Source organism: Antechinus flavipes, chromosome 4 (genome assembly GCF_016432865.1).
Source record: "Antechinus flavipes isolate AdamAnt ecotype Samford, QLD, Australia chromosome 4, AdamAnt_v2, whole genome shotgun sequence".
Classification (NCBI taxonomy): domain Eukaryota; kingdom Metazoa; phylum Chordata; class Mammalia; order Dasyuromorphia; family Dasyuridae; genus Antechinus; species Antechinus flavipes.
In genome coordinates this window covers 411,838,478-411,856,025 of record NC_067401.1, presented here as the reverse complement: position 1 = coordinate 411,856,025, position 17,548 = coordinate 411,838,478, and the positions used below count along the sequence as shown (strand labels likewise).

The window sequence follows — 17,548 nt, the reverse complement described above, 5'->3', positions numbered from 1 at the left end:
CTACCAGCAATGTGTTAAGTGCTTTTGCAAATATTATCCCATTTGTTATCCTCATAACAGTCCTGAGAGGGAGATATAATTATACCTATTTTACAGTTCAGTTAATTGAGACAGACAGAAGCTAAGTATCTAAATCAGGATCACACAACTAGTGTCTGAGGCTGGATTTAAACTCAAGTTCTTCTAACTCTGGGCACAATTTTCTAACTCTCACTGAACCACCAGCTGCCTCTCTATACTACTGAAGAGATCAGAGAAAGGAAGAAAAGAACCTTTACTATAAAAATAAAAAAGCCACTTTTTTCATGGTGGAAAAGGGATGATGAGAAGATGGTATGACCCAAGTTAGACTAATGGTGACATTTTCTTAGAAAGCCCAAGAAATAAGGTCATATCCTAAAATTGGAGGGACCTTAGTAGACTCAGCTACAGCTACCCTTTTGTGATATAGATGAGGGCACTGAAACCCAAGGAATTTAAGTAACTTTCCAAGGTCCCATAGTAAGTACCAGAAGAGGATCTGAATCCTTCTGTCTCTAGAAATGATGTTCTTTCCATTTTTTAAAGACAGCTAGTCTTGTATTCTTTCTCTAACCTAAATTTTTTTTTCTTCTTAGTCTGTGATTGTAATGGGAAATCCAGGCAATGTGTCTTTGATCAAGAGCTGCAAAGAAGAACAGGAAAAGGATTCCGTTGTCTCAACTGTAATGACAATACAGCTGGTGTACACTGTGAGAGGTGCAAGGATGGATTTTACCGCCTGAGAGACAGAGACCGCTGCTTGCCTTGCAATTGCAACACAAAAGGTATGGACAATGTGATTTGGGCTTCTTTGTGAGTTCCAAACCCATCCTTCCCTCCCATATTTCCTTTACCCACATCCCATCCACTCCTTTTGTTCATGCAAAAAAAAATCTAAATTTCATCTAATTAAAATTGTCTATTTTATCTTTTATGATCCTCTCCATTCCTTGTATGACCATGGATTCTTCCTCTTCCTGTTGGTTTGGTATAATGTTATTCACATCATCATCAACATTCCAGACTTTCAGTCTATAATTTCTTTCATTTATATTATATATCCTGCATGTGCAATTTTTAACATGCTCTCTTCCCTTAGAATCCGTGTTCCTTAAGAGAAGGATCCATTTTTTCATCCCTTTCTTTGTATCCTTGCAGCTTAGCACAATGCCCGGCACCTAGTAAGCACTTAAAAATGTTTGTCCACTGACTGATTGGCCTCTTCTTTCCTTGGCACTCTCAGGGTTGACTTAGGGTTTATTACCTGGACAGGTAGGTGTTACGGTGGATAGAGTACTGAGCCTAGAGTTAGGAAGACTCATCTTCCTGACTTAAAATTTGGCCTCAGATACTGTGTGACCCTGAATAAGCCATTTAAACCCCTTTACCTCAGTTCCTCATCAGTAAAATGAGCTAGAAAAAGGAAAAGCAATCTCTTTGCCAAAAAACAAATAAGAAAAGAAATGGGATCACAAAGAGTCAAGACATGATTGAAATAACTGAACAATGACTACACTTTCCTCGACCTTAATTCCTTGACAAAGGAATTTGCCCTTTGAGAATGATGGTAGAGTTCCTTAGTCAATGTCTTGGTCATGGCCCTATCTTTCTAGATATTGCTCCTTCTCCCCTTTTGCTCGAACGTATATATGATCTGAATTAATTTTTGGGACATACCTGGCATTCAGCCTCAGGTGCAATAGGAGTCAACAGAAGCAGTGATTGAATCTAGCCCAGAAGAACTGATCCAAGTCAGTTGCTTTAAAGAATTTGAAAATGGCTAAAGTCTTGTTGTAGAGTCACCTATTAAAGATTCTGGGCCTCTCGATGAGCTGTATCATAAGAAACAATCTTGTAGAAAGGGTGATGGTTTCAGACTCAGATTTGAACCCTGATCTGCTACTAACTACTTCTGTAATTTGGGATGAATCACTTAACTATGTGGATCTTTGGTTCCTTTTATGTAAAATGAGAGGATTGAACCCTTAAAAGTTTTTCTGGTTCCAGATCTGTGATTTGAGAAAGCTGGAGTTGTCCAGTGAGGATGTGAGCCGGGACCCTTAGAGTCTCTCTCTAGGGTCTTGCCATGATGCAGTTTATTTTCAGATTTCTCCAGTGTGGGTGTTTTAAAGCAGCGCTCAAACTCTTTATGGCTTTATGAGTCTTTGGATGGAGAAAGAAAAATCGGGTTATCGTTCTTAAAGAAGCATTTAACCTCCACCTCCCTGAAGAGCCCATATCCCTTGAGGCTATACTGCGGCACAGTGAATCATAGGAGCTGGGTCATCTGAATAAAACATCAGTATGAATGTAATTAGGAATTTAATTGGCTCAGCTGGAGTGTTTGGCGGGATGACAAATTCAGTATTCAAGGAACAAATGAGTAACTTGCGGCCCAATAGAATATGACAATGTTTTTTTTTTTTTTTCTTTACCATTCTCTCATTTTTTCATTGTGTGTGTCCTGTTCTCCCCACAGGAAAATAAAGCTAACTTTTAAAAAAATATATGTTTAAAAAGTTGTGTTATTAAAAAGAGGTGGGGGATGAGAAGTGGTTATTCTTTATATTAGTGAAAGATTTTAGACGTATTAGGGGGTTTTCTTGACATATTGGAATGGTTTGTCATTTCCCTCTCCGATCCATTTTACAGATGAGGAAACTGAGGCAGACAAGGTTCAGTGACTTGCCCAGGGTCACACAGCTAGTACGTGTCAAGTTAGATTTGAACTCACAAAGCTGAATCTTCCTGATTCCTAGCCCATTGCTCTATCCACTGAGCCACTTGGTTGCCTGATGCCTACATCGCTGAGACATCAAATGAACCATTGCTTGGGATCACAAAGTCAGTCTATGTCAGAGACATAATTCGAGGTCAGGTCTTCCTTTCTTTGGGAGCAGCTGTCTGTTCGCTATGCAGTCCCTATTGCCTCTACCTCCTAACAAAGAACAAAAAACAAGGGGGAAGAAGTTCAGAAAAACTAACTTATAGAAAAAGTTCAATGTTATATGTGTGTGGTACATTTTTAGTCTCTTGCCTCTGGAAAAAAAGGGGAGTGGGGAAGAACCATTTTTCTCCTTTGGAAACCCCAAATCTTCAAAAGCATTAAAGAAGATATTTGAATAAGGAGGTCAAGGATGATACCCAAACTCCTCCCATGTTGGTCTTTCCTGGAGTATGGGAAAGAACACTTTGAATAGGACACATCTTTCCTTCCCAAATTATACTTTTTAGTGCCTTGGCAAGGAGTTTAAAGGTATCTTTCATTTATTCAAATACTTACTAATCCTTAAAGCCATCTCTGTGCTATCTGTACATAACCATCTTAATTATACAGGAAACCAAAGTCACATAGCAAATCAACAGAACAGGGATTCACTATCCACACGTGCCTTGTTCACTAAGTCCAAACAAAAGTATCCAGTGACCATCTTGTACTTTTTTTCTTAGGTTCTTAGTACTTATGGAATTAGATATTCATATTCACAACACATATGATATTGTCTTGTTTAGTGCTTTATATTTTTCAGAGAATTGTTACATACTTTATCTCATTTGATCTTCACGACAAGGAAAATAGCAAAGTCATTGTATTATTGACCCCATTTTAGAGATGAAGTAATCAAAGCCCCAAAAGGTTAAGTGATTTGTCCAAAGTTGAATAGCAAGTGAGTGACAGAGCTAGAAGAAGAATTCAGTTCTCTAAATTCTAGCCTTTTGTTTTGTTTTCTTTCTATGACACAAAACTGTCTTCAGGAGCTTGATTTGATATGACCTTTACATGTCTAAAATACATTCTTTTCTTTCATTCCTCCCCAACCTGCCTCTCTTCCAAATGTTTCTTTTTTGTTAAGGGTATCACTATTTTCTGTCTCCCTGGTTCCCATCTTTAGAATCATTCTTAATGCATCTCTTTCCTTCATCCCATCCATATCTCTCTGTTGCCAAGCCTTATAAATTCTATCTCCACAACATCATTTGCTTCCATCCTCTTGTCCATTCAAATGGCAGCTACCTTAATTAGCCTATAAGCTCCATGACAGCAGGAACTGTCTTTTGTCTTAGAATATGCCTGAACATAGAAGACCCTTAATAAGTATATGACTGACTGACTAGTTCTGATTCTTACCATCTCTAATCTAGATTGCAGTTATAGCTGCTTTACTGGGTCCCCTACATCTGATTTGCTCCCATCTCCAATCAATATTCCATGTTTTGGCAAGAATAATTTTTTTTTAAATATAGAATTTAAATTTTATTTATTTATTGTTAAAGCTTTTTATTTTCAAAACATATGTAGAGATAATTTTCAACATTCACCTTTGCAAAACTTTGTGTTCCAAATTCTGCTAGAATAATCTTTTCCAGGCACAGATCTCATTTTTTCTTCCAGGATATTCATTAAATTCTTTTGTGGTTGGAATTAATAATTGGTTTTTATTAAAAAGGTAAAGCTGTTTGTGTCCTTCATTTTTAACATTTCACTGAATAGGAATAGAAACTAGACCTCTGATCATGTTAGTATAGGGACTCTCAGGAGAGAAAACTCCCTCTACTAAGGCAGATCAACACATTTTTGCAGCTTCTAGTCTTTGAGAGTGTTCCGGAGTACAGACACTTAAATAACTTGCTCAGAGTCATATAACATGTGTCAGAGATGGGATGTGAGTGTAGTTTTTCCTGGTTTGGAGGTCAGATATCTATCCATTATACCAAAGCATCCAAAACTCTGGGTTGCAGCCCCATATAGGATTAAGTAACTGAATGTGGGGGTTGTGAAATCATGATTTATTATCAGTAAATGTTTGACTTGTATAACTATTTTGTATACCTATATATCTGGGACCACAAAAAATTTCTCGGACGAAAAGAGATCACAATGGAAAAACTTTAAGAAGTCAAGCACTATCATATTGAAATTGGACATGAACAGAATATATTCTTCAAAATTATTTTCCTGCTGGTTTCCTAATGCAGGGTTTCTTAACTTCATTTGGATACAGAAAGCTTTAGAAGTTGGAAAACACTGACAGAATCCATAAATTCTGCTCTGAAAGGGGAAAGGAGAAAAAGAAAGAAAGTTTTTAGAGTAAAAGAGAAAAATAATAATTTTTTTCATATCTCAAATTTTCTAACAAAGTAAGAATATTTGACAATTTTATATGGAATGTTTTAGTGTTGAAAATACACTAGCATCATTATTCTCTCAGAGGATACCTATTTCTGATATATGGAACACCAGAGCTTTACACTACGTAATTTGGGAAATGTTGCCCAAATGGATCAGTGTGTCTTGATTAATAATTAATAATAATTAGAGACAACAATAATTATAATATGTAAAATAATCATTAGAGATAACACTGTTGATTACTGTTGAATTCTTTTTGAGTCTTAATAAAGGGTTAACTGTCTTTTCTTGCCATGTAAATTAATCAAACATTTCCTCCCACTTTTCTCTCTTCTTATTCACTCCTACAGGCTCTCTTAGCTCAAGGTGTGATAACCATGGAAGATGCAATTGTAAGCCAGGTGTGATGGGAGACAGATGTGACCAGTGCCAGCCAGGATTCACTCTCACTGAAGCTGGATGCAGCCGAAATAGACAATTAAAGTAAGTTTCTCCCAAGACAGAGCTAGGGAGGGTCATTGAGAAAACTTTTAGAAACTTGATGGAATAGAGATAGGGAGAATAATTGGCCCTGAAATTTCATCAGTATGGAGAACTCCCAGGTGAGGAACGAGCTTGGTCCTTTCTCTGCACTTCACAGTGTTAGAGAGATTCCCAGAGACCAAGCTGTTAGGCAATTTGCCCCACAAGTATTATGTGTCAGAAGTTTCCTTGAACCTGGGGTTTAATGGCTTAAAGGCTTGCTGTCAGTTCCCTAAACTGCACTATGTAGTCCTTCAAAATCTGGTTCTTTTACAGGTTCCTTGATTCCTCTCTTATCTCTATTACCAGGATAAATTTCTACTCTTGGACTTTATCCAATGAGTGTCTACCTCTCAAGTTTGCTGTAAAAATCAAATAAAAATTTTGTAAAGAACTTAGCATGGTGCCTGGCATACAATTGGTGCTTAATGGATACTTATTCCCTTCTGCCATTCATCATTCTATAGCTTCTCCAACAGCTGAAGAAAATGAAAATACTTATACTGTATAGCACCTTTTACAAAACACTTTCATAGTCACAATCCATCATGACAGCTTGCCTTTATACAGTGTTTTAGAGTTTGCAAAACACTTTATTAGGATTATCTAATTTGATTCTTACAACAACCCTGGGAGATAGATTTTATTATGATTCCCATTTTACAGATGAGGAAACTAAGGCAGACAGAGGTCAATGAGTTTCCCTTGGTCACACAGCTAATAAATAGCTGAGGCTGGATTTGAACTCAAATCTTCATGACTCCTTCCAGCTCTCCATCTAGCTGCCACAACAGTCCTATGCCGTAGAGACTGAAGCATTCCTTTACAGATGAACTGAAGCAATGCAAAAAGTATGTGAAGGAGTAAGATTCAGATCTATCTTTTAGCATTTTCCCTGCAATACTCTCTACCTCACAAATGACAAGATGGAAATTAATTAATAACTTACTTAGGAGTTGATAACTGGATTATACAAATGAGGAAAGAAAAGGAAAAGTCTAAAAATGGGGAGTTGTAATCCTACCGCCTAATTAGGGACCTCCTTAATATTTGTAGTAGGAAAGAGAGAAAAATTATGATCAGAAAATTTCAAATCCCAAGAAGAGATTATTACTTTTTCTTAGACAAACCAAGGTCTGATCTTTCTTTACCACAATATTCTACCACTAACCAGAAGTGCAAAGGCTAGAACTTTTACAGCGCAGATGAGGTTAGAGGTTTGGCAAAAGATGAACCCAAAGATAGGTTTCCATCTCCTTTTACCACAGGCTCCTTCTTCCTCAACACCCAACCCTAGAGAAGTGATGACTAAATACCCATGTGCTGAAACACCCTCTGAAAGTAGCCCAGACTTGCCAGTACCTCTTGTTCTTAGAGGTAACCCTAGTCATACATACCCAAACCACAGGAAAACCTTTAATGTGGCTTCCAGAGCCGGGCTTGAGCTGTGTCAAGGCCAGAAGACCTTTGTTCCTATATTGAATTTTCATTAAAGTGGTCTTTAAGACATGGGGGTGTTTTTGAGTTTTGGCCAAAGCCACATTCTATATCCCTGATTTATTCTTGGACTAGTCCTCTGGTGTGAGTCCAGCGTCTTCACCTCTCACAGACATTGGAGGTCTCAGGAAAATGTTCAGTGATTTGGGAATAGGATGATAATGTCTTTTTGTCATCAATGTCACCAAAAGACTGATGATTTCTCAAAGATGGTTCTCTAAGTTCTCCAGGACATGAGAACTTGACTTTGTCTACCTGACGTGTTTTCTTTAGTGTAGAACAGTTGGTTAATCATTTAATTAGCAGTGAACTAGTTATTCTCCTTTAAAGCTTCAGTGTAGGTCACTGTGGGGAACTATTACTATACTACTTTATGGATGATTCAAATGGAGTTTGACATCCTTGACCCTCTCAATCCCTTTGGATTCTAAGGATTCAAATTTGGACCAGGCCAGTTCAAAAAGCATTTGTTGCTTCATTCCTGTTTAGTTAAGCCTCAGGACTGCTCTTCCTTAAGATATTAACTTCAAACAACAATAATAGGGTTGGGTCTTAGAGGTCTTGTCATTTATCCTTTATAGGGATCACTTGACAACTGCTCCCTAAACAATGCCCCTATTTTAGAACCATCAAACCAAACCAATTGTGGGGCCCTGGAAATATAGTCGCTTCTACTGAAAAAGTTGTATATTGATTAATTTATCAGTTCGAACAGTTCAAAAGGAGAATGCAATGGCTTGGGAAGTGGGTTTCCCTTCATTGAAGGTCTTCAGGCAGACCACTCATCAGACATGTTATACTGGGTGGTGCCATAGTGGAATCAAGAAGACTCCTATTCCTGAGTTCAAATCTGCCCTCAGACACTTAATAGCTGTGTGATCTAGGAAACATCATTTAGCATTTCCCAGCCTCATCTTATAGAGGAGAATAATAATAGTAGCTCCATCACAGGATTTTTATGGATCAAGTGAGATAACATATGCAAAATGTTCCATACACCTAAAAATGCTAATATTATAATCATTATTAATAACAGTTATCGATAATGGCCATTCTCTTGGACTAGGTGGCTTTGAGTATCCCATCCATCCCTCAGATTCTTTAACTCTGATTTTGAATAATAGTATATTGTTGTTGTTGCTAATGATATTCAGGGTAAATAGATTATCTGAGTAAAGTATCTACAAGATGAGTCATTTTATAAAACCATGTGAAAAGACAATAGAAGTTGATGACATATCATAATTATTATTTAATCCATTTAAACATTTACTAAAGACTAATTGTGTTGGATTATGTGTTCTTGGGCTTGTGTCCCTGAGGATTATAATCAGTGACTTGGATAAAGACATGCTTATCAATGTTGCAGATGACAAATCTGGGAAGGTTAGCTAACACATGGGATAGCAAGCTGCAATCTGAGACTAAATCTAGTAAAATGGAATTGAACAGGGATAAAAGTAAAATGTTATATTTGGATTGAAATACCTTTATACTACAAGATGAAGGAAGCATGTCAAAGTCTCAGCTTTTGCGTTATATGACGACTAAAAAAGTGAAATATCGGGCTAAATTCAGAATATCCAGAAGGAGTAAAATCGTCATTCTGCTTTATTCTACCATGGTCAAATTGTACCTGGAAAGGCAGAATAGTGCAGTGGAGAGTGCCCTGTATTTTAAATCAGTGGAGATGTTACTCTGCTATTTCCCACCTATATAATCTTAATCAAGTACTCAATCTCTGAATCTCACTATACTCATTGATGGAATGAATGTGTTGGACCAGTTTATCTCTAAGGTTCCTTTCAATTACAAACTTGAGCTTATGATCTTTCTGGCCTGGGCTTTATAAGGTTGAGTTCTCTGGGATCCCTTCAGGATAAAGAATCCCAGAACCCCTCTCCCATGGCTTTTGAGTTGTTCAAGAAAGGAGAATATGAGGTATTTCAAAGCATCTCAGAACTCCCTGCAATCTTAAGAAAGATCTATCCCCCAACCTTAACTGCCTTCAATTTTGTGATTGGTTTAGTGATTGATTTAGTTCTAGAATTTCTTTGTTAAGATGTTTTATATTTTCTTGGCAAAGATATTGGAGTGTTTTGCCATTTTCTTCGTTAGCTCATTTTAAAGATAAGGAACTGAAGTAAATAGGGTTAAATGACATGTCCAGGGTCTCACAGCTAGGTATTTGAGGCTGAATCTGGAACTTACTTCCTGATGGTAGGTCTGGTGCCAGGTCTCCTAGAAGAAGTGGGATTTTTAACCCTAACAACAGTAGGAAACATGGCCTTGCCTATGGTGATTTTATGCATATAATTACTGTGCATTTATTAATCAGTACATTGCCTTTTCTTTTCCAGAGATTCCAAATGTGACTGCGATCCAGCTGGAAGCACAGGAAGCTGTGATTCAGGTCGATGTGTCTGCAAGGCTTCGGTCACTGGAGAACGCTGTGATAGGTCTGTGGTTGTGCATTGAGTCTGTCGAATTAGCAGTAAGATCCCCTTGGTGATGAGCAAGACAATCAATCTCCTGACTACCTTTCTGCATGGTTTCCACCTGAGCCCTTGAAAAATAAATTTGACTCTTAAATCAACCTCTGGCCATTCTGGTCTTCAAGAGTCATTCATCCCAGACCTCCTCCATTTTTGATAATGAGCCTCCTTCTCTCACCCAGGCTAGAAGCACAGTGGTCACTCACAGGCTCAGTCCCAAAAATGATTGACATGGAGCTCTCCAGTTACTCCTCCTTAGATAGCTTGGAGACTCTGCTCCTGGAACTCACCATACTGGTGCTGGACTTAGTGGAGACTTTAATGGGGACCCTGGAGAATGCTAGAGCCCCTGAGCTCAAGAGTCATCAGCCTTAGCCTCCCCCAGAGCAGGTTTTGGAGGTGAGCACTACTGCCACTCAGCCAGACTATTTATTTTAAGTCTTCATTCCCAAAGCCCCAAAATTTCTCCTCCATCACTGTTTTTCTCCTCACACGTACTTTGATACCAATTTAATGTGAACTCATGAGAGCATGAGTGCTCTATATTTATTTATTATCTATAAAGATTGACTTAGTTATACCTGTTTTGAAAATTCTCATAGAATATCACCACATGTGGCCTTAGATGTCCATCTATGTATAGAAAAGAAACTTATCAAAGCTGGGATTGGGATATATATATACAAGACATATCTTGTATATATATAAATCCCAATCCCAGCTTTGATATTTGACAAATATATGTATATAATATTTGTAATGATATATAATACTATATTTTGTATATAGTATTATATATCATTACAAATATATATATATTATATATATATATATATATATATATATATATATATATATATATATATATATATGGGGGGATATACTGGTATATTACAAAAGCAGTCCCACTTACATGTACACACACACACACACACACACACACACACAAAACGTGCATAAACATGAACTAGACAAAGCTGTCAAAGCCTCTTGGGAGCTAAGCCATGTTAGGGCAGGTGGAGCAATGTGGTGGGATCCACCCTAAGCTTGCTATTGCAGGACACTCCTCAGGTACAAGTTGTGCTTGGGTTTAACATTTCTCCCTCCCTGGGGATTATTAGTAGAGAGATATGGTATTCTATTAGAGGGAAAGACTTCCTTTCTCCCCTCATTTTCTTAAAAGTAAAAAGCCTTCTTTTGGCATCCATCCAATCACTTGTACCCAAGGTAAAGGAAACTCTTAGTGAATTCCTAGCCTGCATTTTAAAGGGTTCTTTGTTGCTGAACTAAGAGCAAGGAGAAAAGCAATTTTTGCTTTATTATAGTAAAAATCTTTTTTTTAAAATTTTTTCCTCTCTTCCTTCCTTCCTTTCTCTCTTTCTCTTTCCTTTGTTCTTTCCTTCCTTCCTCCTTCCCTTCCTTTTATTCTCTTTCTTTTTCTTTTCTTTTTTCTTCCCTTCCCTTCCTCCTCTTTCTTTCCTGCCTTTCTTCTTCCTTTTTCCTTCTTCCATATTTTCCTCTCTTCTTTCCTTCCTTCTTTTCTTTTTTTTTTCTGTCTCTTTCCCTCTCATATTTTATCAGTATAGAGAAAACCCATAGAACTTCCCTCCTTTGCTATAGATTGACAAGAAAAGTTCCCTGGGACAATAAGAGGTTAAAGGTCTTACCCACTGTTACAGCTTGAAACTAGGTCTTGCTTTCTCTAAGGATAGCCAGCCATCCACCATGTCATACTACCTCTCAGTTCAAACATAGACAAACAAAAGTGCCCCACCTGCCAAGTTTACTTTGAGATCTCATCACAGTAGCTTGGTGGGGGTGTGGGGGGAGGATGTGGTTTTCATCATGGCTGCTGCTCTCAATGCATCTTTCTTAGTTCTTTCCCTGGAAGGTGGAGATGGGGGAGGCAGGAAAGGGAGGAAAGAAGGTTCTATCCACCACTTTTTTGAAGGTCATGCATCCACCCTTCACCTTTTTTTGTAGTCTTAGTGCATTTGGGGCTTGGACTTTGGTTATACATCTCTTCTCAGTTTCCAGGTCCATGCTAGGGAGTAGTGGTTGGTGGAATGAGATCCCACTGCCATCCGAGCTATGATAAGGAACTGGGTGGTCAGAGAATTTCTTACCCTTTCCCTTCATTCACCACAAGAACCTTCAAGAACCTAACTCCAATTCTATATCTTCCCCCACTTCTCAAGCTTTTGTGTATTTCTGCTTCACTCCTTCAAGTTTGGAAAAGGCAAGTCCTGTCTGGCAGAGCATTCAAAATGTCAAAGTTGGGTCAGTGACTAAGCCCCTAAGGTTAACTTGACCTTGTTCTACTGATGGGCCTTGGCAGTGCAGGAGAGGCTTCCCCTGGGGGGAAATAGGCACTTTCTCTAAAAGCATTCTTCTTGGGGTTTGATTGCCAGTCAGAGGGAGGGACTCTTACAATAAGAAGAGGTACTTTTACTAATGTGGACAGATTTCTTCTCCCAGAACTGTCAGGGCCTGGTGAGAAGGAAGGAAGGGAGAAGATATCATGGGTGAACCAGGTATCAGACTCTTTACATAGAACAAGAGAACTTGCAGTGAGGTTACCAATTTCTGAAATGACTCTTCTAGGTGTCGGCCTGGTTACTATCATCTGGACAGAGACAACCCTGAAGGATGCACTCAGTGTTTCTGCTATGGCCACTCAGCCACCTGCAGCAGTTCTGGAGTTTACAGTGTCTACAAAATCACTTCTACTTTCCATCGAGGTAAAAATTCTTAACTGCTTCAGTTTCCCAGGAAAGATGTATTCATAGATACCCTAGGAGCACATTTCTTTAGGAAAGATCATAAGTTTTGAGCAGAAATGAACTTGTGGGTCATTTAGCCCAATATCCCTTCCCCCTATTTTACAGATGAGCAAATGAAGGTCCAGAACATCAAGGTCACATAGAGAACCAAAGCTTAAACTCAGGGCCTTTACCACCAAATCAACTGGGTTTTTCCACAATCAAGATGTGGTCTTCTGCTTGATTGATAAATGAAGTTGTCCTTTGATATGTTATTGCTTCAGAATACTGAATAATAATAATAATGATAATAATAATAATAAAATATCCTAATACCTTGGAAGAATTCACAGGTGAACTTGCACTGAGTTTTTTTTTTTTTCCCCACCAGATTTTAATTTAAAAAAATCTAAAACTTACCATACAGTTAATTTCCTATTAGTGCGAATAATGAATCCCATGAAGTGGTCCCATTACTTAAATTTGCACTGCATATTTTCATTAGGCTGGAACCAATTACCATATTTTATATGACTATAACTTTGCAGAGTATAGATTTGAATATATGACCACTCTGGGAGAGTCATTGTTTGCACTAATCAGGATCTATCTGAATATCTATCTCCCCCAAAGCAACTCATGATCACTAACACATCTTCCAGAAGTGTTTTGGAGATCCTTTGAGATCTTACGATGCTATCTAAGCTGGAGTTTCTCCTTCTACCACCTGGATGATTTTGCCTTGCCGGGGGTTCTAATTGTATAAATAAAATGAGTACATAAACTTGATATGATCTTGAGGTGAGGTATGGGAGTGGCAATGACCACAGGGAGGAAGTAATTGCTGCTCCCTCTGAATGTTGCCATCCTTTCACAAAACTCCAGTCACCCCGAGCTAGTTACAACTCTGTAGTTAGAAGCATCCTAAGTGAAACCTTTTTTATCTGCTTGTTTTCTAGATGTCGATGGCTGGAAGGCTATCCACAGAAACAGAGCGCCGGCACCACTTCAGTGGTCTCAACGCCACCATGATATATTTAGTACAGCCAGGAGATCTGACCCTATCTATTTTGTAGCTCCTGGTACGTAAAGCAGGGCATTTATTCAAAGGGTAATTAACTTTTACAAGCTATGAAAATCAAGTTGATGAACTGAAGAGAAATGTGGAAGTCCGGTCATTAAGTGTTCTACTATGATGAATCTGTGTCTTAACAGTAGAACAATGAATAGTGTTCTACTAGAACAATAGAAATAATTGTTTTCTAGAATAATATCTAGAAATAGATATCAATTCATTAGAAATAATATCAATTATTATTGATATAATAATATTTAGAAATAATATCAATGCATTAGAGGCAATGTGGCCCAGGGGACAAAGAGGCCTTTGAATGAGAAAGATTGCATCTGAGTTAAGCTTTTGTGACTTTGGGGAAAACATTTAACTTTTTAGCATTTTCTGGAAGACCTTAAGTTGCAGAGGTGTTGACCTCTGATAGAAGGAGTATGGAGAGTTCTCATTGAAATCCCAGATCCAAGTTCTCTTTAAATACTTTTTTTCTCCCTTTTCTCCCTCTCTCCCTTCAAAATGATGTTTCTTTGTGCAATTTCATCACTAATTCTTTCTTTTCCCATGACATTTTACTTTATAGCCAAATTTCTTGGAAACCAACAGGTGAGTTATGGACAGAGTCTCTCTTTTGACTACCGTGTGGACCGAGGAGGAAGGCACCCATCTACCCATGATGTGGTTCTGGAGGGAGCTGGTCTTCGTGTCTCAGCCCCTTTAATGCCACTTGGGAAGACACTGCCATGTGGAATCACCAAGACATACACGTTCAAGTAAGCAGAATTATTCAGGGTTGCCTGTGATGATTTCTTCATCACTGAATGCACTTAGTGAAGTGCTTAGTCCATAGGAAGGGTTTAATAAATATTTGTTGACTGATTATAAATCAATGAAAAAATAATTTATTAAGCATTTACTATGTGGTAAATAAGCAATTATATTGTGCTAAGTTTTAGAAACATACCTCCAAAAGTGAAGATTGTCCCTGAACTCACAGAACTTGTATTTTAATGGGAAGAAACAACATGTGAGGGAGTGATGACCAGCGAGAGATACTTTGGCTTTGGAGGGTACAGGAGTGGTGAATGGAGCCATAAGGAAGTGTATTGACACACCCTTTCCAGGAACAATGAAAGAGTTGATTTGATTATGGTTCCAGAACTGGAAGGGGTGAGGAGGAGGGGCAAGGGGTGCATCCTGAACCATAGCTGCTACTGAGAAGTCTGGGGAATGAAATGAATTGTAGTGAGTGGGGTAACTAGCAATGGTGATGGAAAATAGAAAGGTAAAAAGGTAATTTATGAAGTAAGAGTCCTGGGCGCAAAAGGGCACTGCAGTCAGTCCTAAAACTCCTCTCCTGTATGACCAAACTGTTAGCAAAGGGGTTTTACCTTTAACTTAAATCAAGGAATATTTTTAAAGGACTAACTTTTATCTCTCTGAGTGTTTGTATAGGATTACACTATTCAGTTTCTGTTCCCAAATTATAAGGTCTGATTTATAATTAGGAAGGCTGTGGGGAAAGTGATTTAAAAAAACAACAAACTTTTGGTTTTTAAACATACAGACTGACTGAACATCCAAGCAGTAAATGGAAACCTCAGCTGAGTTATTTTGAGTACCGCAGATTATTAAGGAATCTGACAGCCCTCTGGATCAGAGCTACATATGGAGATTATAGTAAGTGACTAATAGGACTGGAAGAATATTTTCAGGGGAACTTCAGCAAGTTAGCAGCCAAAATGTTCCTACAAAATATATACCCAATTCCTTTGTTCCAGTTTGTGGTCTTCTTGAAATGCAAGTAGGGAGAGATACAATTACCAAAAGTATCAATTTATGATTTAATAGAAATGTTAAAAAAACTCTAGTTAAAACAATAAACATGTATCATGTACTTTGTATGTATCAGATACTGAGCTAAACATCAGGAATATAAATACAAGCAAAAAAGAAATAGTTTCTTTCTTCAAGGAGCTTACATTCTTCTTGGGGAAGACAAAAGGCTGGGGAAGGTAAATGGCATTGATGGCAAAGTCAGGAAAAGGCATAAAGAAAGAATGGTTGCTCAAAGTGGAGGTTCTAGGAGGAACTCACCAATGAAAGAAGGCTGTAGGAACGATGAGATCTACCAGGATGAAAAAAATGTAGTCATACTCTGTGGAAATGCCATAATATTGTTAGTATTTATGTTCCTTTTTTATTTTTGTCAACTGAGCATAATAGGACAAAAGAGGAATTTTTCTCTTCTTGAGTTTTAGACAAATATGTCTGAATTCATAATAATTTACCAGATTGTTCTTCCTCTTGACTACAGGGCTTGATTCACTATGTCATGCTGACTCTCCTTTTGACCTATATATACAGTCACCTACCAATTTCTAGAGAGGTATATTTATCTATAAATGGTCACATAAACCCTTTTCACATATGGAGAACCATTTAGTCATGCAAACTCTGGAGTTTTTAGCCTTGAATTGAGCTGATCTGAATAAACAAATAGGATTATAGAGTGATCTCTAGTTTATTTAATTTCTTTTCTCATGTGGGTTGGTTTCCATAGTGGATGCTCCCCAGAATCTCCCAGGCATATTTAGATAATTTTAGCATAAAATTAGACACAATACAATGCCTTGAAGAAGACTACGGAAGTGCTCTATTGAGCTTATATATATTGACATGTTGTAAACAAGACTGTCAAGATTTATACATTTCCAACTTTTGTTCAGTTCTCATTTGGTCTGATGCTACAGAGTGATAGTTTAGTTGCCTATTCCAGCTTTTCAAAGGCATAAAAATAGGATTCTTAAAGTCTAAATATCACATGTGAACCCATCATTGTTTCGCTTTACTAGGCTCAAGTTAGTAAATCTTTGGATATTTTCATAATATACAGCCCTTCTTCTAAACATGCAAGTATTTTAGCAGATTGACCCAAAATCATATAATCCAAGTAATTATGGAATTTTAGGATTACAAGAAGTTTTACAGATGAAATTTACAGATGAAGATATTGAGTCCTAGGAAGATAGTAGCTTGTCAAAAATACAACTAGTGTGTAGTAGAACAGAGAACCCAAATCTTCTGATTCCTGGTCTAGTATCCCTTATCAAACTCTGTTGCTTCCCTAACAGAGAATTCCCTGAATTCTCTGAATTCAGACTCCATTTTGTTGTTTGATTAGGTTTTCCTGTTCAGGTTGTTACAATTAGTAGAAATCACAAAAATCATGCTGGTTGCATTTGATGTCTTTCTCCAGATCCCAGTTTGGCCCTCAGTGCTATTTATGAGTCCATTTATTTTTCATGTATAGACTCTTTGTCTCATTTCTCACAGAATTGACAAAGAATTTCCTTTTTCATTATCTTTAAGTTCTCAGCCTTAGCCGGTGCTCCTCATTCAGAAGTGATGACCTCTCCTACTTCTTGGTCTAGAATCTTGAGGTTATCTGATGTAAGCTCCCTCAATTCTTCTCTTCCAAACCTCCAAACGTGTTTTTTCTCACCCGTCTTCTCTTCCTTACACTCGTTCTCAAAGGGATGAAAAGGTGTCTTTTTTTCTTTTCCATGGTATGTCTTTGATCATATTAACCTTTGGGGACTTAATAAAATCAATCATCCCCCTATGTCTGACATTTTTATCCTTCCCACTAACATGCTCAAGTCTTCCCAATCCCTTTAAATTTTTTTTTTCTCAAATTACTATTCTCTTATGCTATCATTACATTTCTTTCCTTCCTTTTCCTGCTAAAATCCTATAAGGAGTAGTCCACTTAATATCAACTCACTTCTTAAATCCCAGCAATATGAATTCTATCCCCTCTGATGGGTTGAAATTATTCTCTCTAAAGTTAGCAATGATTAAATCCAAAGGACTCGTTTCAGGCTTTGCCCCTGAAATAGCCTGACATTCTTTGATTTCCATGATACTGAAGTTCACTGGTTCTTTCTCTCTCCCTTTGGCCTTCTTAATTAATTCTTCTTCCTCCTATTTTTTCTTTAAATATCAGCATTTCCTAAAGCTTTGCCCTAAGCCTTCTTCTCAATTTATA

At 37.7% G+C, this 17,548-nt stretch overlaps 1 protein-coding gene across 1 annotated transcript in view; it reads left to right on the top strand.

Moving 5' to 3' along the window:
- Positions 1 to 17,548, top strand: part of LAMC2 (laminin subunit gamma 2) — a 75,388-nt gene that overhangs the window by 29,809 nt on the left and 28,031 nt on the right. Inside the window, exons 2-8 of the mRNA XM_051998809.1 lie at positions 618 to 806; positions 5,503 to 5,635; positions 9,532 to 9,630; positions 12,271 to 12,407; positions 13,388 to 13,510; positions 14,081 to 14,270; positions 15,065 to 15,177. Of these exons, the coding sequence (XP_051854769.1) occupies positions 618 to 806; positions 5,503 to 5,635; positions 9,532 to 9,630; positions 12,271 to 12,407; positions 13,388 to 13,510; positions 14,081 to 14,270; positions 15,065 to 15,177 (984 nt within the window). The remainder of the gene's footprint in view (positions 1 to 617; positions 807 to 5,502; positions 5,636 to 9,531; positions 9,631 to 12,270; positions 12,408 to 13,387; positions 13,511 to 14,080; positions 14,271 to 15,064; positions 15,178 to 17,548) is intronic.